This window comes from Cydia pomonella, chromosome 13 (assembly GCF_033807575.1).
Source record: "Cydia pomonella isolate Wapato2018A chromosome 13, ilCydPomo1, whole genome shotgun sequence".
Taxonomy (NCBI): domain Eukaryota; kingdom Metazoa; phylum Arthropoda; class Insecta; order Lepidoptera; family Tortricidae; genus Cydia; species Cydia pomonella.
The window spans coordinates 20,908,406-20,934,363 of record NC_084715.1 but is presented as its reverse complement, the minus strand read 5'-3'; the positions used below and the strand labels follow the sequence as shown (position 1 = coordinate 20,934,363).

Genomic DNA, 25,958 nt, shown 5'->3' with positions numbered 1-25,958 from the left:
CACATAATACATATTCAAAATTAATGAAGAAAAAGTAAGTGGGGTTAAAAAATAAGTTCCATGGGCTCCCAGCGCACACAAGTTTTTTGGAGAAATCGCAAAACGTCTGGTTGACGTAACTGGTGACCGAAGAGCTGGCGGCTTCCTCGCACAACGTATCAGTATTGCGATACGAGGAAATTCCGCTAGCATCCTTGGTACAATGCCTCAAGGGCCTATTTTAGATATAAGCTAGTTATAGTAACCCTCTGTATATATTCATTGTGTATATTGTTATTACTTAAAGAATTATTCAATAAAAAAAATTGAGTGTAGGTATATAGTACGTTTATGAATACCGCCATAAATCTGTGTAAGTATGACCAAAATGCAGAACTGAAATAATTATTTCCATTTTTCTAGACGCACAGAAAAGGCGCAGTGAACACATATATTAACTTTGGTCACGTACTAGACAAGGCTAGATTGTACGCAGTGGGTACTGTGGCCATCGGCAGCCGAATACATCTTTAATGGCCGGTGCTCCCGTGGTCGAGTGTGAAGGGCTAAATTAATGTGCCCTTTACCTACATTCTTGGCCTTGCACTTGGAGAAGGGACACCTAAACATGTTTGTATTAAACGCTAGTTTTCATGTTTAAAATGTTAGAAACCAAGCTATTGTGGGACTAGTCAACTCAATATATCATTACTATTATTAGATACTTTAGTTTAGAAACTTTCTGCAAAAACCAAACATTTTTAAGTTAATCATGTTTGTGTTTTTAACAGAAGGTAATATATAAGCCCATTACTTCTATGAATACATACTTTAATTTATTATTTTCAAATTATTATTTTTTACTGTGAATACTTAAATACATAATTAAATTTAATTTTTTTTAGGACAATACATTTTGCCACAAAAAATGTAAATAAATGAAAAAATATTGCCAGCCAGGATTTTTTAATGTATTTTAAATTCAATTAAGATTGGCAACGAGCATATTACATCCCTGGAGTTGCAAGCGTCCGTAGTCTACGGTGACCGCGTACCAATGTCGCCGACGTGTTATTAAAACAAATATGTTTTAAATTCTTAGATTATTTAAATGTGTTTTAGATTTAATGATCACGTTCTGTAATATTTTAACTGCGGAACAGTGATCTAACAGGAACTAGGAAACACGTACGAATGGCCAACTGCGGTTAGTACTAAGTAGCCAGAAATGCAATAATTTCGAAAGGCAGCATTGAATCATGCGAGGCCGAGCCTTGCTGACTCAGCTGAAACATGAACGATCGTCGTTCGTCACCCCATTCTTCCGAATCCGGTCTGTCACGTAATAAACCCGTCATATGACGTGCCATTAAAGGTACACTGAGCTGAGGTACACAAATAAGGTATGATTATGAATATTTCGATGAAATTCGCTGTGGTCCACCCGCCATTCTGATGCTCACTAAAATATCGTACGAGGTACGTATAATTTATTTTGTCCTGTTAGTTGCAGTTGTTGTTGATTGTTTTTCAGCTTGGACAAAAAGCTATGGTGTATTCCCATCTGTGCCCGTCCCACGTGACCACCGCCATACAAGAGGCGGGCACAGATGGGAATGATTTGTATGTAGCGCTTATTCCCTATACTAAATACCTACACCAAAGCTATCCTATGTCTGTCTGGCTTTTCCCCTTTACATTGGGGCATTTCTCAACCGATTCTCGTGAAATTTTGTGAGCGGGTCCGATTATTCGATAATAAGGTAGGTTTTAGGTATATATTTTTTGCGAAACGGGTCTGCGAGTTTTACAGCTCACAGAGAACCTATTTATATTTAATTTCAATTTATTTATTTTAAAAGACAAAAATGGTTCATAATGGTTAGTAACATTTAAGGTTTAAAACTTAGTGTTACGTAGTAGAACAAATACAAAAAGACACAAAGAAAAGCGAAAAGTACAGCAACAAAAACAAACAATCAAATCACCTGGTAGCGGTCATGATACCCTCAAAATGTCGCACAACAGGTGAGTCGTATCGGCCCGCTACCGTAGCTAGGATGGGGTTGGAACTGGGCCGCACTCTGCAGAGCAACGAGGCAATCCTCTTTCGTATTATGGCATAATAGTCATCTGTGCGAGCTTGTGCAAACATGCCTGATGCGCTGCAGAAACGGGGCAGCCCTAACAACATCCTGAAACCATTATTATTTTGGACGCGCAGGGAACTGATGGTCTTCTGCGTAAAACTAGTCCAGAGGCTGCACGTGTAGAAAACTTGACAATAGGCTTTAAATAAAGTTATCTTTACCTGTTGGCTACACCGTGCAAACCTCCTTATTAGCATGTTGCATCGGACCGCCAGTGCCCTGCGCTCCCGTTCTATATCTAATTGGTCTTTAAGGTCGTCGGTGACATAGTGTCCAAGATACTTAAATGTACTCGTATACACGCGCTAGTGCTCATTATTATTAAGTTTTATGTTTTATTAAGTTTTATTTAAGTTCACAGCATCGGTTGTTTCAGTACATATCTATTGAAATCGTGCATAGTTATTTTATGATTCAAGTTCAAGTGTGCAAAGTGAGTAATCCAGGCGAGTGGCGATATCTATGCGAAAACACGAGCGAATGCGAGAACACGTCTTGAATCGGAATTGCGTGGGAATTGGCTTAGGTAAGGTACCGCGTGTAGAATTGTAGATCTCCCTACGGTTAATGCACTTTGCGTGGAACTTAAAAACTTGTATGCAATGACAACAATATATATTTTCCAGTGACAACCGTGTGGTCTGTAGTTGAGGTCTAGGTTCTATCGTGACTGTCTAAAATGAAATTTTGTTCTTTGTCTCTAACTATCGCTCGAATATTGTATAAGAGCGACAGAGGCAGATAAAGAACATTCGATTATCGAAATTCGCGCTAGGCCTTCAGTGATCACACCCTAGGTGGAACTCACATTGAGCAACTTATGCTCATATAAGTGCTAAAAGTAAAGTGCAGCGTGCAGCTGACCATGAAGACCACAAAATGATTAACCGATCACTGTTATGCAACGATTTTTTTATTTTATTTCTATACTCAGAATCATGAGCTATTTAGGACAAAAAATATCCCAAAATGAACATACATTTTTCGTTTCTTCCACTCCATTACCTGCTGACGGTCTTTGAAAAATGGAAATGGACTATAAATATGAAATCTTGGAACACTTTTATCTTCTATTAGGATCGAAAAAGCACTAAATAAAATTGTTCTATGTATGATCATTAGGCCTACTGGCCATGAACCCACGCGAGAATGCCCCCTACCCAGCGTCCTTGCAGCAATCATACGTGTCGGTCGCCTGTAGCAGGGAAGTCCGGCGAGCTATATAACCCCAGGTTGGTTAAATAGCGAGCAGGCGGATCTTGGCCAATGTCTTAATATGATAGACTTGTTTAGCACACAGGGATTATACCTACGTGTGTATATCACGACGACAAGTGGTAATATGGGACCATTAGGCCGTATATTTCACGACGACAAGGGATAATATGGGACCATTAGGCCATGAGCCGACACAGTGTTGCCAGGCGTACGATAATTGTCGTACACGTACGATAATTTGGGCTCCGGTACGTTGTACGTTCCAAAGAGCATTATCGTACGTAAAAGTATGATAATTTGGGCCCTTAGACGATGCCACCATAAAAGTTTAGTTTTTGAAACAAAATATGACACTTCTTGAGAAACAGGCTACATTTAGCACCTTCTGGGTGTTCGGCTATTTGGTATACGTCAAAAAAACCATTTGGATCTATCACAAAAACTCACAAATATGAAACTGATTTTTGCACAATTTAGACGAAAATTGCGTTTATACATTGGACATGTAAGCTTATTTTGCATAAAATTTTGGGAGTAGTGTCTTTTTGATAGGCGCACGATATTTTTTTCATCGGTACGATAATTTTGACACTCAAATACGATAATTCTCATCCCTACACCTGGCAACACTGGCCGACACGAAAGTGTCCTCTAGCCGTCTTTGCAGAAATCATAGCAGGGAAGTCCAGCGAGCTATAAGCGTAACCACAGTCTGGTTAAGATTGACTCATGGCGAGGGGCGAATCTTCGTCAGTGTCTCAATGTGATCGACTTGTTTATCGCAGAGTGATTATACACATGTATATCACCACGATAAGTGGTAATGTGAACATCTGCTCGTGAGGATTTTACACATGTGTATATCATGACGACAAATGGTAATATGGGACTGTTAGATTATTGTTTATAAATTGTATTATGTATGAAACTGACCTGTTTCTCTGACGTCCAATGTTTTTATGTGGGTACGATGCGAAACCACGGTTGATTAGAGAAACATGGATAGTGGTAACTTTGAGACGGTAGTTAACCTACTAATAAGATTTGCTAACTATTTTAAAGTGATTATATTATGTATTAATATTACTTATTAGTAATTATGTATAACGGAGTTTATTGAAAAGATGTTGTGATCATTTTATTCTGCATTATTCGATAAATGAGAAGATACGTTTGTGACGTCACTTCTCGAACGACAAATGGCATGATTAACCAGTTGTGAGTGGCTGGTTAGCAGTGGATATAAAAGGGCCCGACCCATTTCATTTGGATCATTCTCATTGTGATTCTTCGTTGCGCTGCAGCACTGAGTTAATCGTCGCCACAGGAATATTGAAAGTTAAGTAAATACTATGTTGATCATTATGTTAATATTTTTGTGCTTACTTGATTAATTTGATGAATTAATTATTAAATAATGTATTGGTGAATTATAAAGTATTAGTGATTGTATTTATTAGTTGTTGGTGATAAGGTTAATAAATTGGTTTATTAACTATAATAAAAAGGTCTTATTTTCAATTATATTTGTTCATTATTTAATTTATCATACTAGTAATCCAAATAGCATCTAGTGATAGTTTTGGCAGTTTCTAATAATTCTGAATCGGTAAATAAATAACTTGATGACAAGTTATGCCGAATTTATACAGCTAACTTAGTGTTATCAAGTAGTATTGAGAATTTAAGGTAATATTTACTATTAATTCTGTTTTAATTGATTATTTACATAGCAGCAGGGTTTGCTTTTATTTACTCGGACATCGATTTTAACTTATTATTCTAACATCAGAAGTGGGATAGTATTCAGCCTTACTTAAAGAAATGCTTATGTAATTTCAGAGAGATTTGGAAGCTGTGCATGGCCTTCTGAAAGCGATCAAGGATCAAGGAAAGGATCTCCGGTGCTCTCGGAAAAGACGTGGACATTGCTTTGCCTACTTTTGACCCTGCTACAAGCGACAGTGGAGCAGAGTCCTGGTACACCTATAATGATGTATATGTTAAAAAAATTTTTTTTTATAGTAGTGTTACCTCAACATCCGAATCGCCTATATGTATATTAAAAATAGTTTGCTGTACTATAAAACTGCACATAATGCGAAATGAATTGTCAGATTGGCCGAACGGTTTTTAGAGAGTTTAACAAACGGTAAATACCACCGTCCGAAAATCTACAGGATATAGGTACACCTTTTCATTATGGATTTATTAATTATACAGAATTTTGAAAGATAAAATGATAAACTGTATAATCTTTTAGTTCTAACACTTGGAGACTTTTACACCTCTAAATAATTTGAGTTTTTTTTTGTAATTTTTTTAATTATTATTATTATACTTTTTTTTTGTAATTCGACGTTTTCATTTTGACGTGTAAAAGTGCCCTGGTGGCCTATTTACTGAATAAATGTTGAAGGTGCCATTGCCTAATAATGTTATGTCGGTAAATATACATTTTATGATAGATTGGATATAATATAATTAAAAAGAAAACGCTGGTACGCCACATACTTGATACCGATTGGTCTCATTGGCAGCGTGTGAATGTGATCGGTATGTCTAGGTATGGTTTGGCATTTTTGATGCATTATTTCGGTATCCGCTGGTCGGTCATTTACTTGGTGTCAATTGTCTCACTAGCAGCGGGTGAATGTAATTGGCATGCCGAGGTATTTGGCAATACCCACGTTTTTGATACACTTAATTGGGTATCCGCTGGTCGGTCATATACTTGGTGTCAATTGTTCTCACTAGCAGCGGGTGAATGTAATTGGCATGTCTAGGTATTTGGCAATACCCACACATATTCGCTGGTCTATTTGAATTGGGCTAACATGTATATTCAAGCAGATCAAGATATTGATTATACGAAATGTGTAGAATAGGATTATTAAGTATATAATTGGCTTTAGCTTTATTTAATGAATGAAGTGATTGTCTAATTATGCTTTTGGTACTTCGGGAACGAAGTACACGTCAGTATGGCCGTGTTAGATTATTGTTTATAAATTGTATTATGTATGAAACTGACCTGTTTCTCTGACGTCCAATGTTTTTATGTGGGTACGATGCGAAACCACGGTTGATTAGAGAAACATGGATAGTGGTAACTTTGAGACGGTAGTTAACCTACTAATAAGATTTGCTAACTATTTTAAAGTGATTATATTATGTATTAATATTACTTATTAGTAATTATGTATAACGGAGTTTATTGAAAAGATGTTGTGATCATTTTATTCTGCATTATTCGATAAATGAGAAGATACGTTTGTGACGTCACTTCTCGAACGACAAATGGCATGATTAACCAGTTGTGAGTGGCTGGTTAGCAGTGGATATAAAAGGGCCCGACCCATTTCATTTGGATCATTCTCATTGTGATTCTTCGTTGCGCTGCAGCACTGAGTTAATCGTCGCCACAGGAATATTGAAAGTTAAGTAAATACTATGTTGATCATTATGTTAATATTTTTGTGCTTACTTGATTAATTTGATGAATTAATTATTAAATAATGTATTGGTGAATTATAAAGTATTAGTGATTGTATTTATTAGTTGTTGGTGATAAGGTTAATAAATTGGTTTATTAACTATAATAAAAAGGTCTTATTTTCAATTATATTTGTTCATTATTTAATTTATCATACTAGTAATCCAAATAGCATCTAGTGATAGTTTTGGCAGTTTCTAATAATTCTGAATCGGTAAATAAATAACTTGATGACAAGTTATGCCGAATTTATACAGCTAACTTAGTGTTATCAAGTAGTATTGAGAATTTAAGGTAATATTTACTATTAATTCTGTTTTAATTGATTATTTACATAGCAGCAGGGTTTGCTTTTATTTACTCGGACATCGATTTTAACTTATTATTCTAACAGGACCATTAAGGCCATGAACCCACACGAGAGTGCCCCCGAGCCGGCCTTGCAGCAATTATAGCACATCTCGTGCGCGTGCAGCAGGGAAGTCCGGTGAGCTATAAGCGGAACCCCAGGTTGGGTTAGATTGACTCATTGCGAGAGGCGAATCTTGAGCAATGACTTGGGATTGGTCAATACTTTGTAATGTTTTTCAAAATCTGTACGTACTGTAGATTTATTTAGGCACCTAGTTTAAAGCACACTAATGGATGGCCAGCGGAGCGAGAGATGCTAATAAACCAGATTGTTTGTGAGACGAATTGTTGTTTAATTGTGACAATTGATTTGATATTCGTATTTGTGGGCGCTTTGTTTTTTTTCAACATAAATAGGTAGGTACCTGGTTACGATTTTAACTTGTAGTCACATAGACTTCTTCACGGCATGTATAGCATATTCATACATGATGAGATGACAGCTTGGAAAAAAATGCTTTCGTATGTCTGGATGTTCTCCTCTGCAGGTCACAATTCTCAGCCGATTCTCGGGAAATTTTGTGAGCAGGATCGATGTTTTTTTTTTTTATTGATTCCGTTTTTAGAAATTTTCAGTGTTAAAGTCAAGTTCGCGAGGTCTACAGTTAGCTCACAGATCAACTAAGAGTTAGAAATATTTAAGACATTTAGGAATACTTAAGATATTTACGGACGACCGGTCTGGCCTAGTGGGTAGTGACCCTGCCTACGAAGCCGATGGTCCCGGGTTCAAATCCTGGTAAGGGCATTTATTCGTGTGATGAGCATGGATATTTGTTTTCTATGTATTTAAGTTTTTATAAATATTTATATATTATATATATCGTTGTCTAAGTACCCTCAACACAAGCCTTATAGAGCTTACTGTGGGACTTAGTCAATTTGTGTAATAATATCCTATAATAAAAAAAAAAAAAAATTGGATTTTTTGTAATAAGTTTGATTCTCAGGACTCTTAAAGTCTTTCTAACAGCGGGTTGCGCTTGTTATATGATTTGACATCAAAAATATAACAAATCATCATCATCATATCATTAAAATAGCGACATCGCAAATCTGTTATTAAACCTATTCAGTTATTAGGTCATTTTCGCCAAAGATCTAATAACTTTCTCTTACGCATTTGAAATAACCATATCTGAAAGATCACTCCTAAACCTTGCCGTTCACAAAACACACCATAGCTATGCCACAGGCTGCCTTTACAACAAGTCGAATGCAGCTACCACTACAAATAGATAAAATGCCTGCTACCTATGCGATCGTATCTAAGTATCCGCCTCACAACTAACAATGATTGCACTCCATTATATTGATGGTGGAGTCAACATCATTTGAAAAATATACATGCAAGTCCCAACGTAATATGTAAATATTATACAATATCATCTACAGACGCGATAAGCAAAGGTTAGACTTTCTACATTTCTCAAAATAAAAAATAAAAAAAAATATTATAGAACATTATTATACAAATTGACTAAGTCCCACAGTAAGCTCAATAAGGCTTGTGTTGAGTGTACTTAGACAACGATATATATAATAGGTATATAAATATTTATAAATACATAGAAAACACTCATGACTCAGGAACAAATATCCATGCTCATCACACGAATAAATGCCCTTACCAGGATTTGGACCCGGGACCATCAGCTTCGTAGGCAGGGTCACTACCCACTAGGCCAAACCGGTCGTCAAAATACAATTGATAGGTGCCTATTTCTACATTTTTACAAGCATCTTCGCAACGTCTGTTTGCGTGGGTCAAGTCATGGAATTGGAAGCTAAATTTGACCCACTTCCCGGTTTCCGATTGAGCTGAAATTTTGCAAGTCGAGTGACAATGCAATATTATGGTACCGAACTGATCTGATGATGGGGACAGGAGGTGGCCATGGGAACTTTGTGATAGAACAACGCAATCTTATTGTGTTTGGGGTTTTTACAATTATCTCGATGAGTATTAGATACCTGTGGGAAGAAAAGTACAGTCAGTGATAAAAGCTTGTACCAAAAATGTTTTTTTTTGCCATAAACTTATTTTGTAATCTGAAACAATGTGAACGTCTAGAACTGGGCATAATTGCAACAACTTAATTTCGCATGCACCTATCAGTGCGAGCGATCTCAAAGTATATCGTTACCTATTTCTTTATTCTTTTTTATATTGTTATAAGGCTTTAATAAGGCTGAAGTAAATATTAAAAATAGACTAAAATGACACAACTCATTAATATTTGATTGGATCTACGTATCAAACTAAAACCTAATGCTATTGTCACTAATGACACTATAATAAGCTATATTCCATTCCAATCGAGTACACATTGGTTACAAGGCCCGAGGATAGACGGACGATTTGTCAACAGCTAGTTGGTGTTTAATACTATATTTCTATAGCCTTCTATACAATTATTTACCTACCCATATAGGGTCTTGTTCATCCGAAATACATAGTTAAAGGTCGTACAATATACCCTTATATTTAATGCCAGAATTATGTGAATTATTCTGAATTTAGAAGAAAAAGAAGTTTTGGTAGGTATTGACAGAGGCGGAGTTAGGCGTGGGCGACGTGGGCCTAACAAAAACAGTTTTCTATATCTTTTTTTAAATGTTATCTGGCCAAAACAATACTTCTGCCCTACATTAAATATTCAATATCACTAACTAGAAATATTCAATATCGCAAACGAATGCAAATAAAAAATATCATATCCATGTGCAAATGCTTGCGTGACAACAACATCAACGTTTACAATTTATCGTTTGACATCTTCGATTGGAGCGTTACATTACATTATATCGATTAAGCACATTTTAATTTAAATAGGGGTTCTGTGAGCTGTAGGCCTCACAAGACCCCGCCATTTTGAAAAAAAAAAAAACAAAAAACGTGAATCCTAAATTTCACGAGAGTAGGAGAGAACGGCCTAACAGCCAGACAGAAATAAGAAAGCATTTTTGTCCATGCTGAAATGGAAATGCTTTTTCCACGCTTCGCGCTCCTCGGTCAATATTTTTATTGCAAGCTTTTATTTAATCTGCTGTATGTATGTTATTTAGTTAGTGTCAAGGAAGCAAAATTTGCATACATATGTACGTAAGTCGGGTGACAATATTAAGGTACCATCGAGCTGATCTGACGATGGAGACAGGAGGTGGAGTGATAGCAACCTAATTGCGTTTGGGGTTTTTAGAATTGTCTCGATGAGTATTAGCTGCCCGTGGTAAGTACAGTAAGCGATAAAAGCTTGTACCAAAAATGTTTTTTTTTTTGCCATAAACTTATTTTGTAATCTGAAACAATGTGGGCATTATTGCAACAACTTAATTTCGCATGCACCAATCAGTGCGAGCGATCTCAAAGTATCTCGCATCAAAACCAGTTCAAAACTATAACAAATTGAATAAATCTGAATCGGCCTGCAGAGCCAATAGAACCACAGGAACCGACCTGCGCGAACGCAACTGTAAGGAAGCCGTACGTAACTATGTGAAAACTTTAATGATAGCCAATAATTCCGTCTAAATCATTATAATATCAATTACATATTTCTATTTACGCAAGTAATCAAAATATTAATACGTAATTATAAATATTAATACGTAGTTCAAATCGAATACAACCCGTTATTTTAAATTATCTCGTTTGTCTTGTTTGGTTGGTACCGATTTAGAAAATTCGGTGTATATATGAAGCGCTGGTGGCCTAGCGGTAAGAGCGTGCGACTTTGAATCCAGAGGTCGCGGGTTCAAACCCCGGTTCGTACCAATGAATTTTTAGGAACTAATGTACGAAATATCATTTGATATTTACCAATCGCTTTTCGGTGAAGGAAAACATCGTGAGGAAACCGGACTAATCCCAACAAGGCCTAGCTTACCCTCTGGGTTGGAAAGTCAGATGGCAGTCGCTTTCATAAATACTGGTGCCTACGCCAATTCTGGGGATTAGTTGTCAAGCGGACCCCAGGCTCCTATGAGCCGTGGCAAAAATGGGGATAGCTATGTAGGTAAATTACTGTGCATATTAATAAATTGGATAGTGTTAACTTATACATCATGCAAAATTGGAAGACTATACGTAGTAGAATTATCCTTGGATAATTTAGATAATGTCAGTTAACCTTAACGTAGCCTTAACGTCGCGAGAGAAGGGGCCTAGCCAAATGAGAATGGTCGATAGAAAACGCCAATAGAAACTTAAATAGTGTATAAATACATGAGTTTTCGCAGTATCTGTCCTATCCATACATTTTGTCTTTTCGATCGGCGTTTGTCGATACACGACTATCATCCTGTTTAGGCCCCTGCGGGGAAACGGTACCTAATATCTCCTTATCACTCTTCCAAATAAGCGCGACAGTGAGGCATTAGCGTTTCGTTCGCTACGGCGCAAACGATTGGCATCTTGGCTAGGCCGTCTGGAAAGATACCTAATTCCGTCTATGACCAACCTTCGTTTTGATTATCGGCTTCATGTAAGAATCCCAACCGGGTATGAGCAAGCCCAAACGGAGCCAATTTACTGGGCATGCATTGTGTGATATCAATTGATCTGTCCATCACGCGAGATCAACGCGACTCGGAGTGTCGTATTGACAAATCACAGCGAACTTGTTGGCAACGGACGACAAACCTGACCACCAATAGGGTTGTTTCCAATTTTTCGAAACGCTTGTATTACGTTCTATATCAACTAAAAGTTGCCCTAAAATTCAACTTTTATACTAAAAACGGCTTTAAATATGTTAAATTAACAAAATATATTTTGACAGATGCTTTCGCGCCCAAAACGCTCTTTGAAAATTGTGTGACGTCACAGTTTACGGTTTGACACATAACTACATACACCCGTAGAAGATACGAACTGTCAACTGACATTTGTCTTTTGTTGTTTATCGCTTCACTGTCAACAGTGTCAATCCGAGAGTTGTGACGTCATCAGAATCTTCAATGACGTTTCGAGTTTGGTCACGTGACGTGTGGCAAAAGACATTTTAAATTCAATATTTACAAAAATATGGTAATTACAGGTCCCCTAAAAGTAGTTTAACATGTTCTTATAATTCAAAATAATTTATTGGGATACAATTCTGCCCTAAGATTTGTAGATGGAAACAACCCTATTACTATTCACAAGGAGTTCTTACAACCCTGAGATACTCCACGAGGTGGATATGTAGGCAACTTAACACGGAATTTACTACGGGACTCACGCTTACGGGACTTCGGTGTTTAATAAAAATTTGCCTGCCATAAATTTAATTTCGAGACCTAACATAGTTGCCCAAATGGCGATTCACTCGGCAACTTCCTCCGCATGCATTGCGCGGCATCATTTGAGTTGTCCATCACGAGAGATCAACTCGGCTCGGTTTAGTATGGTTTTGTTCAGAAATCACCGCCAACATATGAGTTCGAGCTACGAGCGACACAATTGACCTCCGATGAGTATGTATGCCAGTGCCGGGCGACTATAGAACCCGATTTCCACCGGCTTGCTTAAGTTCAAATAGTTCAGGACAGGACAGATCATGAACAAAGGGAAAGCCAAACTAGGTACGGCTTGGATGCGAATATATATTGTTTTGTCCTAATGGTTAGTTGGGTGTTGGTTGCTATGGGAGCTCAGACACTGTTATATACTTACCTATAAAATATAGAGTCGGTGTCATTATAAATGTCAGCACAGGCCTCCAACAAGTGATAGTTGGGGCTATAGTCCCTACGCTATCCCGATCATAGTTTCAAAGATGCTTTTCTAAATACGAAATATTATTTTGTAAGTAGGCTACCTAATTAATTACAGAACTTTTTTATGTTACACTACATACATAGCTCTTAAAAATGTAGGAAATCTAAAGTTTTATAAATAACGTCTTTCAGGGCAAATGGTTAGATTGATTAGGCACTATTTATGGCCAAGTTTTTAGAAATTAGTTAATCCACCTTTGCAATCTTTTTGCGTCTACAAAACTTTAGGAAAGACGTTTTTTGAAAATTATGATTACTTACATGGTCTCGATGAGCTCGCAATTGAGCAACAGCTTCTCCGGGCCCAGTTCCACCACGGCCACCGTCTGGTCGTAGTAGTAGATCATTCTCAGCGTGTCATTCCCAACCCTTCTCCCCGTATACGGCTTTACTCCTGCCGCGGGCCGCTCCGAGTCGTCCGATCTTGCCCCAACACTCCCGACCAGCCCCGCCAGCGACCATCCCGCGGGAAAACTCAACGTAAACGGCTTCGCTGAAGCGCTTGGCGGCGAAGACACAGCAATACAACAAATAACAATAACAGAAACTAAACTTTTTAATATATTGTCCGCCATTGGGGCGCCTCGGGCGAGCGCTTCGCGCGCGGACCTCACCGCGCTCACTAGCCTCCGGAATGACATTTTGATTTTTTAATTTAACTTTTTAATTCGCGTGCGTCCATGGCGCGTGCGAGCGGCGCGGCGGTAGGTCGAGGACTGACTGCCGCGGCCACTTTCTTCGTGACGCGTGCTGATGAATGAACTTGGACGTTTCACTTCGCGGCTTAGATAAGGTACTTAAGTCCAACACAATGTGTCATAATACAGCGTTGCGCCGAAAACAGTTTCAATTTTCTTTTGTCAGTGGCGGAAGCTATTTTTGTATAATTAATAAATAAAATGAGCCAGCATTTAATAACAAATATAAACTACATCGCTAGCTAACAAGCATACATTCTACCTGATGGTGCGCGGTAAGCTAATGGACGCCTGCAACTCTAGATGCACCGCGGTTTAAATGTGTTTACTTTAATTAGATAATAATGATGTTGCGAACTGTACAAAGTGATTCTTTTTGAGGTTCCGTACAAAATAGGTTAAAAGGAACCCTTATGGTGCGACTCTGTCCGTCTGTCTGTCGCATCGATAAATATCTCAGAAAATAGGTACTAACGCTATCGATTCGAAATTTGGAATAAACAAAGGCTAACCCAGTGTTTTTTTTTCTTTACCCACAATGGAAAATATCCAATGCGGGGGCAAAATTTAATCAAATAAAAAGTCTATTTACAAGGTCGAGTGGGCTATCATATGAAGGAAAATGTAAAAAAAAAAATATATGGCGTCATTCATTTATTACGAAAGACGATTTAGAGGGAGGGGGGGTCGATATGTCGTATTTTTTCTTACAAGTGGGTGGGAGGGGATAAAATAATATCTCATATCATACCACACTCTATGCTATCAAACACGATGCAGAGTTAGGTTAAACTGACTCCAGTACCTTTGTAGGTACAAAAAAAGTCCCAAAAATGTTTTTTTTTTTTTTTTTAATATATAAACTAAAACAAACCAAACGTACATTCATTTTTTCCTTTTAATACAGGGGGATTGGATCAGCCTATACTTATTTTTTCTTAGATAGGGATAGGAGGGGGTCAAAAGCAGGGAAAAATCTTACGTAATAAATAAATGGCGCCTAAATGAAATTATTGAAAGTTTGTATGGAACCCTATCGGTGCGCAAGTTAATTGATTTCGCACTTGACCGGTTTTTTGTTAAGTGAGTTGTTACCAATCATTATCATTATTCATAATGATCTTAATTAGGTACAGGATGCAAATTATACAGGATGTTTATTTAGTCACCTGCAATAATTTACAGGCTGAATATACCGGGTGTTTCCTGTAACACGAGCAAATAATTAAACCATATATTGTACTTTTGATTAACAACTTTAAAAAATTACGAAATCTTTAGATTTTATCTTTTTCATACAAATTAAATATTATTTTCAATGTACGCCGACATCAGTATTTTTGACGTTGCTTGTCACGCTTTAAACATAACAAAATTTGCAATACATTGCGTCTTAGAATAAACTTGAAAGTGTAATAAAAATCTAAACATAAGTTATTTTTAAAAGTAGCTGAACAAATGTTGGTCAGTTTGAGAAGTACAGCCTACATTTTAATTTATTGCTCCTGTTACAGGAAACACCCGGTATAGGTCATACTGAGCAATTTTTACTATGGGACCAACTCCGAAATCGCAAAAAAAAAAAAACTCTCCCATAGAAAATGTCAAGGTCAGACAACCAAAATGTATGAAACAGACAATTTTTTTTCGCGATTTCATGGTTGGTCCCATACTAAAAGTTGCTCAGTATATATTAACCCCTAAATTATTGCAGGTGACTAAATAAATACCCTGTATTTAAATAAGTAGTTTATCTAGAATTTATTGCTAGTCTTGTATGCGAGAAAGACGTTGTATAATAAAAAAAAAATATATAAAATGTTTTACATATAGGAAACTATAAGTCTATATCATAAGAAATTCTAGCTGTAGCTTATTTACTTATATGTTTTATAAGACTGTTTGTTAAAAAAAAAAAAAAAAAGTTGTGCTAGTTTTCCAGCATTTTTGTCTCTTATTCCAATTAAGGCGTAATAAGAGTGACAGAGATAGTTGCTATAAATTTACGCACTTCTATTTTCGCGGTTATACATGGTGTAAAACGAGGAAAACGAAAGATTAAACACTGTATTCTTGAGCACATTTAGAGACTAAAATAGTACATTACGATACAAGTGCGAAAAATAGGAAATTCGAAACGAGTGGCGATAAATTAAAACACGACCGAAGGGAGTGTTTTAAATCGACACGAGTTGCGAATTACCTATTCGCACATGTATCGTACAACGTTTTACAGTACATATGGCCCTTTAAATGTTCGACACAGTAACGTAATATGCTACTTCTCGCACTAGTGCTATAAAGTAGCCCCATATGTACTGTAATATTATATAAACTTTTCTGGCTTTACTTAATATCAATAAAAAAAAACATCTTATTGTATCTTAGTGCAAAACTGCTTTTTGATGGCGATAATGCCATTATGAGGCGTAGTATATATATCCTTATTGATAGATGTCAAAAAGTGACAAGTAACCTTTGCAAAAACTAGGTATACGTCACGTTTCTAAATCGAATAAATTTTCAATAGGGGCTCGGAAAATTGTGATTGTTTACCAAAAGTTAAAAATAAATGTCTTGTGTTCTTTATAAAAGTATCTGGGATGGATTCTCCTGAAAGGATATACAGTAATTTTCAAGCTAGATGGGGAGGATGACAGGTGTCATCTGAGTCATATACATATAGGGAGCGTGCATGAACTGTAGGAGGCAGCACAGGAGCCGTCAGATTTTTGGCGCGAGGCGTAAATGTGATGTTTTTTGTTCCGATGTTGCCCACAAGATGGCAGAACCTACTATGCACAAGAAAACACGTGACGTGTATGTGCATGTTTATGGTTCCGTTTCAGGCCACAAGATGGCAGACCCTCCAACGCGCACGGTCCCTATAATTTATAACTTAAAATCGCCAAATGAAACTTTGCCCAAAAAGTTACTTAAATATTATATATAGATTTAAAGAAGAAGGGTACCGAAACTCAAATTTCATACCGTAACCACTTACCATCAAGCGGTATACTTGTTTGCCACCGAAGTGATGTAAAAAAAATTAAACCCCGGCTAACAAGTTACGTTGCAATGAAGCCCCGTAAGTTCAACATGTTCACTTTATTAGATTACGGACTGTGGGTGTAAATGTTATTCTATCACTATTAGTATTAACCCGTACAATGCATAACTACAACCACTGACTATATGTATATAGAGTTCAATGAACTAGGTTTACTTCATTATCGACAAATACCACTGCCCACAACTCGGCACTGTTAATTGACAATTTATACGAAAAAAAGATTTACTCTTGGCTTTTTGGTCGCCGATTTCAGAATCTAACATGGTGGAGATGGCAGTCACGAGGACTAGGGGGCCTACACACTGTTCACACCCTTGCCGACTTATCTATTAATTCAGTATTATATATATATACATATTTATTAATTAAAACATGTAACACACACATACCCTTATTTTATTTAATGTACGGTCGAGGAAATTGATTCTTTAGCAATTTGCGGTTCAAGTAAATTTGGATGTACATAGTTATGCTATGAGCTTTCTAGTGTAAAGTGAACCACAACCTGCTAAAGAATCAATTTCCTCGACTGTACATCTGTTGTGACCTGGGTTCCGGCAAAAAACCAGTACTTTACTCGAAAGAGTGAAGAGTATCACTGAGCCGTGACCCTTTTGTCGACCGGTTTGGCCTAGTGGGTAGTGACCCTGCCTACGAAGCTGATGGTCCCGGGTTCAAATCCTGGTAAGGGCATTTATTCGTGTGATGAGCATGGATATTTGTTCCTGAGTCATGGGCGTTTTCTATGTATTTAAGTATTTATAAATATTTATATATTATATATATCGTTGTCTAAGTACCCTCAACACAAGCCTTATTGAGCTTACTGTGGGACTTAGTCAATTTGTGTAATAATGTCCTATAATATTTATTTATTTATTTATTATTTTGTCCTGCTGCAACGCACACAGTATGTAGGTAGGTACTTTTATTTTATTTTATTGTTTATTAATTATTCCTATTTTGTTGTCTCAATTTTCTTTTGTGCCATTTTTATTTTATTCCTGTAATAATGTGTGTTCTTTATGATGATTTAAGCTTTATATTGTGTGTTTTTGCAGCTGCCAAATAAATGATTTATCTATCTATCTACTCGCTCATACAAAATATCAACATCAGCCAGCCAAAATGTATGGGAGAGTTAATTTTTTTTCGCGATTTTCGATTATGGTCCAGTAGTAAAAGTTGCTCAGTATGACCTAAGAATACATTTACCCCGTAAATTACTGCAGGTGACTAAATTTACAACCTGTATATTCAGTGGGCTCAGCAATCGTCACTTTAGAATATTGCTGGTAGTATGGGAATTCAAGAGCAATGAAAACAAGTCCCTGACTATGGAAACTTTCATGCAGAAAAACACCCGTTTAGGTGAATTTCCCGAATAGGTGATGTGAAAATAGTACATTACGATAGAAGTGCGAGAAATAGGACATTCGAAACGAGTGGCGTTAAATTAAACACGATCGAAGGGAGTATTTTAAATCGACACGAATTGCGAATTACCTATTGTACAACGTTTTACAGTACGTAATATGGCCCCAAAAATGTCGACACAGTTACGAAATGTGCTAATTATCGCACTAGTGCGGTTAAGTAGCACCATATGTACTGTAATAGTACATTACGATACAAGTGCGAAAAATAGAAAATTCGAAACGAGTGGCGATAAATTAAAACACGACCGAAGGGAGTGTTTTAAATCGACATGAGTTGCGAATTACCTATTCGTACACGTATCGTACAACGTTTTACAGTACATATGGCCCTTTAAATGTTCGATACAGTAACGTAATATGCTAATTTTCGCACTAGTGCAGTAAAGTAGCACCATATGTACTGTAAAATAATTAACGTTATAGATTTTAAAACGGCGGTGGCTATTGTAAAAATCACCAACGAAATTAGTTTTAAAAACCTCCAACGGCTAGAGACTTTGTAAAAGCGGTTCTTACAATGTAAGTGAAATGTTTTACCCTATCTTCTACATTAAGAGGTGTCTCCACATTTAGAGAATCTATGAAAAGAAAAGGAAGGAAGTGAATGATGACAATGAAGAGTGACAGAGAAGAAAAACTGCTACGCCGTAGGGTGATACTTACTTACTAGTTTGGCGCAATTACCCAAAATGAGTCTTGGCCCACCGCAAGAGCACGCCGTTTTTCCCGGTCCAGCGCGGAAACACGCCAGTTTTCACTGACGCCGAGCTCACGACGATCTACCTGCACTCTATCCGCCCACCGATACTTAGGATGACCTACAGGACGGCGTCCAGTCGGTCGACCCAAATATGCCCTCTTTACAGCACGATCTTCACCCGGGATCCGCCCGCCCCATTCGTATGTACGGATGTGAGGCTTGGACACTAACACTCAAAGAGGAGAACAGCCTTCTAGTCACAGAACGTAAGAAAGATTCTGGGACCCGTTAAAAGAGACGATGGCAGTTGGAGAATTCGGAAAAATGTCGAAATCGAAGAACTCATAGGCGAACCAAATATAATAGGTGAGACCAAAGCACATCGTTTCCGTTAGCTGGGCCACCTCGAAAGGGTGATAACTAAACAAAAACCTTCACTTCCTCAATTTATTGTCATCTTTACCACCATTTTCCCTCGTAAGTTTGAGCAGCCAGTCGCGATGCGCGGACAGCGGGGAAGCGAGCAGCGGTTGTATGCCGTCGGTAAGGGCCACGGCGAGGAGTACCATTCGCCCTGCTTGGAGGAGTACCACGGGGCATCCTGAACTCATCTGCAAGAGAATTTAGTTCTTTTCAGGCCCGGATTTAGAGACCTAGAGCCTCTAGGCACTTGGAATTTAGGGAGACCCCTTCTCCATCTCAAAACCATTGTTGGTTGTGTGCGCCCCTAGACCCGGGCCTTGTGGGTTGTGGGCGTACGCGGCAATCCAGCCCCGGCGTCGTGTATGGGGAAGGCAAGATGGTTAGGTTAGTTATAATTATAAACTGAAATAAGCAGAAGTCATAATACTGATGAAAGAGTGACCAAGCCAGTGGTAGAGGCCAGAATTGAACCGGTGTCTTCAGCTTACGTGGCGAATGCTATGCCACGATGGAACGTACACGTGTTCTGAAAATAAATTTAATTGAATTGAATTGAATGCCTTGGACCTCAGACCACCCGGCCAAATACCTCAAATTGTCGAGTGTAAGCAATCATTGAAAGGTTATGCGCCTTTGACCAATTATGTACCTACCTACTAATAACAGCACAGTTACAGCGCAGCTACTGTAATGATGTATGTACTGTCAGCATCAAAAGTAGCGGAAAAAACCGGCCAAGAGCATGTCGGGCCACGCTCAGTGTAGGGTTCCGTAGTTACTCTTCCGTCACAATAAGCTAAACTGGAGCCTAAAGTATAGTAAATTGTTAACCAAGGGGTGAAACGGTACCTTTCACCCGAGTTAAACAAATAGACAAATTTGCATAATCAGTACCTAATTAAAGTAAGTCTTTTCACTATGAAGGGAAAACTTTTTGCGATAACTCAAAAACAGCTAAATTGATCATATCCGCTATAGTTTTCATTTAATGTCTTTCTTAAGCTCTACTTCCACAATTTTTTTCATATTTTTTGGACCTATGGTTCAAAAGTTAGAGGGGGGGGACACAATTTTTTTTTTTCTTTCGGAGCGATTATCTCCGAATATATTCACTTTATCAAAAAATGTTTCTTGAAAACCCCTATTAGTTTTGAAATACCTTTCCAACGATACCCCACACTCTAGGGTTGAAGCGAAAAAAAAATTTCACCCCCACTTTACGTGTAGGGGAGGTACCCTAAAAAAAATTAAATTTTTAGATTTTATTGTACGACTTTGTCGGCTTTATTGATTTATATATCCATGCCAAATTGCAGCTTTCTAGCACTAACGACCACGGAGCAAAGCCTCGGACAGACAGACAGACAGACAGACAGACGGACATGGCGAAACTATAAGGGTTCCTAGTTGACTACGGAACCCTAAAAAGGTGTCAAAAGTATCTACCGTTCAAATATCAAATATCAAACATTTATTCAGCAAATAGGCCACAGGGGCACTTTTACATGTCCATTTTTACAAACAATAAATTAAAAAAAAAAAAACAATTACAAATATCGAATCTATGAAATAATAAATACTTTATTAGAGATGTATACTGTCTCTAAATGTCAAATTACACAAAAAAAACTATGATAAAAAAATAAAACCATAAAATACTAAAATTCTTTAGAGATGTACAAGTCTCTAAGTGTCAGAGATAAAATATAAAAATATATATTAAATTATCCTTGGAGATGTAGAGGGTCGCCAAGGCTTGAATTCTTATATAAATAATTAAAAGACAAAAAAAAATTAAACAGACAAGAACCGAATGAAGTTCTATAAGAGCTTAACAAATTGTGATGATTCTATATGTAGAACAATTAAGACAGTAAAATATAGTATTGAACGTGAATTTTAGAGATTTATCTATATTTGGAAAAGTTATCCGGAATATTAGATACTTTTGGCGCATTGTTGCACCCGCTACCGTACCTATTAACATTGTGTAAATTTATCGATCTCCGCTACCTACAGGGTATCTGAAAGAGATCGCTTTTTCGCGATAAGACCGCCTGTTTTTTACCTCTACTTCAGACGCTGTTTTTTTCTGTATCTTTTTTATTGATGTGTACAATAGTATAAAGTATACAAAAAAAAAGCTGCTGCCTTGAATAATGATATGAAGAGGTAGTAGAAGAGAAGGGTCTTGGTGGACTTTCAGTATAAGATTCCTGCACCTGCTTTAATGAGTCGTCTTGTGCCTCTGACTCTTATGGAGACAGCTCTAATTACGGTTTGAACTTTAACTTTCAGCCAGAAAATAATTTGTGAATACGCTTTTCCCCATTTATCATTTAACCTTGATGCTGTTTTTTTAGGAAACTATTATAACTATTGTTAATGTATTGTATGTATGTATAGTAAAAACATACATCAATATATTTAATTTAAAAAAAAATGTTCCCTAGAAATACTAAAATGCTGTAATGTGGTACCTACTGGTGGCTATTCAAATCAGATCGTGTTTCGTACCCCGGCTCATACCAAATAGTTTCTCGGAATGTATGTACAGTTGAGTTCGCAAAAATCTTTACAAACCAACGTTCCAAAAATATATTTACACGAACTTATTTTCAGTGTCTTAGAGGCGTGTCTAAATGTTTTTGGAATGGTGGCTTGTAATAAAGATTTCTGTTAACTCGACTTTATTTTGATCATTAAGTAGGTAACTTAGGATTAATAGGGTTAGGGTCGGCAAACCGCATGTAACGCCTCTGGAGTTGTCGGTCGGAGTCGGAAACTACTTACCATCAGGCGAGCCGTATGTTTTTGCCATCGACGTAGTATTAAAAAAAAGTTGCTGTTCGTTGAAGAATATTATCGAATTATTATACTAACCCTGGTATGGTTCGTAGTCGGTTCATTCACCGTAAAACACATGGTAGTATTGTTTTCTGCTATTCCGTATTTTTTCTTGCACTTTTCAGGACTAAGTTGTTTAGCTGGCGATGCAATGGCTGTCATCTCGAAACCGACCTGATTCTATACAAATAATACATCATAATTATATATCATAATATAAATATAATTATAGCTTTCATGGGTTTCCACCACAGAGTATTGGGGTCATAATGTTTAAATTTTCAGAGAGCGAAATCTACTGGTTTCGAACAATGACTTTTTCTTGAAAAATGAATGTTTCTATACAAATACATTTGGGTTTTGACAAAAACAGAGTTATCTATAACCATAAACTTGGATGGTCCTGGGTTCGAATCCCGGTAAGGGCATTTATTCGTGTGTTGAGCACGGATATTTGTTCCTGAGTCATGGGTGTTTTCTATGTATTTGTATATTACATATATCGTTATCTGAGTACCCACAACACAAGCCTTCTTGAGCTTATTGTAGGGCTTTGTCAATTTCTGTAAGAATGTCCAATATTTATTGTTAGATGCGTTTTTAGCATGTGTGAGTGAACGTATTAATGTATGCATGTATGTGTCAAAATCCAGTCGCAAATAAATCTTCAAACAGTGCACACGTCTATCTCTTAAGAAAAATCCCTAGATACAACTTTCAACCTTATTACAAAGAACATTTATTTATTGTTTATTATTTATTTAATGTACTTACTTGCCGCAAAGCCCAGCTATATATTCTACCATTTCCATTCCAAGTCCTATTCTCCATCATTCCAATCTCCCCTCCCTTCACCCCCGGTTCCACCCTCAACAGAGCCAAGCTGGGGGCATTCGCTGTACCCACCATGGATAACCAATTCATCGTTGAATGGTTGGATGTGGGGTGGAGGTAGATTTTGGAGACTTGGTGTACGGTCCCGTCTTTCAGAGGGTCTTTGGCTCCGGCTACTATTGAGTAAGAGTTATCTGTTGTTTCGTTTGATCTGGAAAATTGGACAGGTAGTTATATATAAATAGAGATAATTTTGTGCAACTATCGAAGATGATGTTACGAGTGGGAATTCTAGGTATAAATATTTCCTCTGTTCATCAAGTAGCTAGAAAACGACAGGTAGGTATTCCTCTTAGTCATGAAATAAAAAATATAGAAATATAGGTATGCCAATGATTTATTATAACTCAAGATAGGTTGTAGGCGTTCCAAAATTGAAGCGCTTACCTTGTGACAAATTGTATAAGTTGCCTTTAGTCATACCTGAGCAAGTGAGAGCTCCCGCTCGCCAAAAGAGAAAGAGACAAGCTCATGTTTAACTACGAATATGACAAAGATGAATGGAATGAGAAAATTAATATAAAAAAAAACAGGATTATTGGTAGGTATAGATATAAATATGGGAGTATTTTTATGGTCCTTATGCATGAGTATAACATACCTATAGTTACATAATATCATTGATTAAAGCTGATATAGGGTCAATGAGAAAAATGTATCCGGTTCGAAGGACCATGTGTAAACCAGACTTTTTAGGGTTCCGTAGCCAAATGGCAAAAAACGGAACCCTTATAGACTTATAGATTCGTCAAGTCCATTCTAAACCTTAAGACTTTGCAATAAGGTATACAGTCAGTTAATAGCGTGGACAAACAATACTTACGAGTTACTATAAAAGGGTCCCAACACGTTAACGCAGCTAGCAGCCGTCAGCACCCAGTGCGAAGACACCACCACACCCCCGCAAGTCTGCGCGGTCACATTCCCAACCGTCTCAAAGATGGCCGCCAAAAATGGCGCGCTTTCCGGATACTCGTCTGTCACATTACTTTTTAAAACCACAGACTCTAGAACTTTTTGACTTGCATTTGTAAAATAATTAAGATTAATAAAATTAGGATTCTTCTCTGTATAAAACTCCGCTTTACTTGCATTTAAAATTTTATTTTTTAAAGCAGCTTGGGACTCCAGAACATCTTTGTTTTCGGTCACGTTTTCTGTATAAATATGCTCAATGAAATTAGGCCTCTTCTCGATTGAAAACTCATTCGATTCTTGAATAGAGTTGTATTGAAACCCAACATTGTTTAACGATTCCGGGGACAATTCTTGGAACTTGTGACTTTGATATCGAGTTGGTAAGTCAATATGTTGCAGTTTTTCTACTGACTCTTCTGTCAAATTCAGTTTTTTACCAATAACTTGTAAGATTGGCGCCGTTATAGTTGAATCACATGGGACTCCAAGTAGACCTGGTTCAAATGTATGCAGCGTAGTGTTAATAACATTATTGAAATCTGCAGAAGATTAATTACTTATTTAAGGACTAGGGAACAATCTTGCTTTTTTTTAAGTAGGCACTTTGCTATGTACTGATGGGTTTCCAGTAATTAATGGATAACTTTCTAACCACTGACAGGGCACCTTAGGCAGATCCATAAAAGGCACTTATAGGTCGTAAAAGTTTCGTAGTTTTCGAGATAATCGAGCTTTTGTGTCTTTTTTAATAGCTAGAACCTTACTTAACTTCATTAAAGATCTAAGCCATATCTTTATTTGTAAATAGCATGTGTTATAACCAATTTAAAATCAGTATTAGATAAACTGTTTAGAATATAGTTAGAAAGTTGGTCACACTGGTCTCCATAATTTTTTTTATTCATTACAACGCATTTTCTGAGCCAGCCTAAAGTGCCCTGTCGGTGGTTAGAAGGTTACCCATTCATTACTGGACACCCGGTATAAATTATAACGTGGAATAAGTGTCATATACTAAAAAAGTGATCAAGCCCTCCGGTGGCCGAGGCCGGAATCGAAAACGGCGTTTTCAGCCTACGCTGTGACCACTAGACCACCACCCGGTCACGCTCGGCTCGGCTTGGTCACTTTTTCTTAAATAAAAAATACCATACATGACCTATTTCAGTTCATAAGTTGTTCAACAAGTTCAATGATATTTAATGAGACAATGTACAGTTAAAGAATTACCTGGTAAAGAGTCTAGTAAGAAGAGTAACACAACCGCTTTGGCCATTTCGCGAAACGCTATCGCTGTTTGTGGCTACACAATGGTTGTTGATGTTGCGATGTGGCCGGTACAGTCAATACGCACATTGTGACGTTAGTAATGAAAAAGTGTTCGAAAATATCTGAACACTTAACCTCCCGCCTGTGTATTATTTAATATATTTATTCTTCTTCTTCTTCACTGGCTCAGTGACCCAAACAGGATCTTGGCCTCTGACACAAGAGAGCGCCACTCTGCCCTATCCTGCGCCACTTCATAATAATGAATGTATGATAATTACACAGGTACAATTGGTACAATAAATGCGCTATATAGTCACTGCTCTAAACGGGGCGACCGAGGTTTGAATAAATAAATAAATATTATAGGACATCATTACACAAATTGAATAAGTCCCACAGTAAGCTCAATAAGGCTTGTGTTGAGGGTATTTAGACAACGATATATATAATATATATCTCACGAATCATCACACGAATAAATGCCCTTACCAGGACTTGAACCCAGGACCATCGGCATCATAGGCAGGGTCACTATCCACTAGGCCAGATCGGTCGTAAAACACACTCACTTGAACTATGTCGTTGAACACTTTGAACACACAATTTTGACCAGTTAATAATATACGAACGTTACATGTAGTGAAGGAAATTGGAAAATTGCTGCTAACAACGAAGAA

General features: G+C 37.3%; 2 protein-coding genes across 4 annotated transcripts in view; both read right to left on the bottom strand.

Moving 5' to 3' along the window:
* Positions 1–13,742, bottom strand: part of LOC133524607 (uncharacterized) — a 59,076-nt gene extending 45,334 nt beyond the window's left edge. The window contains exon 1 of one of the 2 annotated variants that reach the window (XM_061860732.1): positions 13,279–13,742. In XM_061860732.1, the coding sequence (XP_061716716.1) occupies positions 13,279–13,658 (380 nt within the window). In that variant the 5' untranslated portion in view covers positions 13,659–13,742. The remainder of the gene's footprint in view (positions 1–13,278) is intronic. The other variant, XM_061860731.1, reaches the window with a different exon arrangement.
* A 5,618-nt stretch (positions 13,743–19,360) lies between these two features.
* Positions 19,361–25,520, bottom strand: LOC133524508 (uncharacterized). 2 transcript variants are annotated; one of them, XM_061860582.1, is made up of 5 exons: positions 25,240–25,520; positions 23,915–24,548; positions 22,972–23,242; positions 22,234–22,377; positions 19,361–19,538 (listed from the first exon to the last, which is right to left on the bottom strand). In XM_061860582.1, the coding sequence occupies exons 1-5, from the start codon at positions 25,283–25,285 to the stop codon at positions 19,362–19,364; spliced, it is 1,272 nt and encodes a 423-aa protein (XP_061716566.1). In that variant the 5' UTR covers positions 25,286–25,520; the 3' UTR covers position 19,361. The 2 variants fall into 2 exon arrangements, with proteins under 2 accessions (XP_061716566.1, XP_061716567.1); XM_061860583.1 differs by having other exon boundaries at positions 23,915–24,503.
* Between the last annotated feature and the right edge of the window lie 438 nt (positions 25,521–25,958).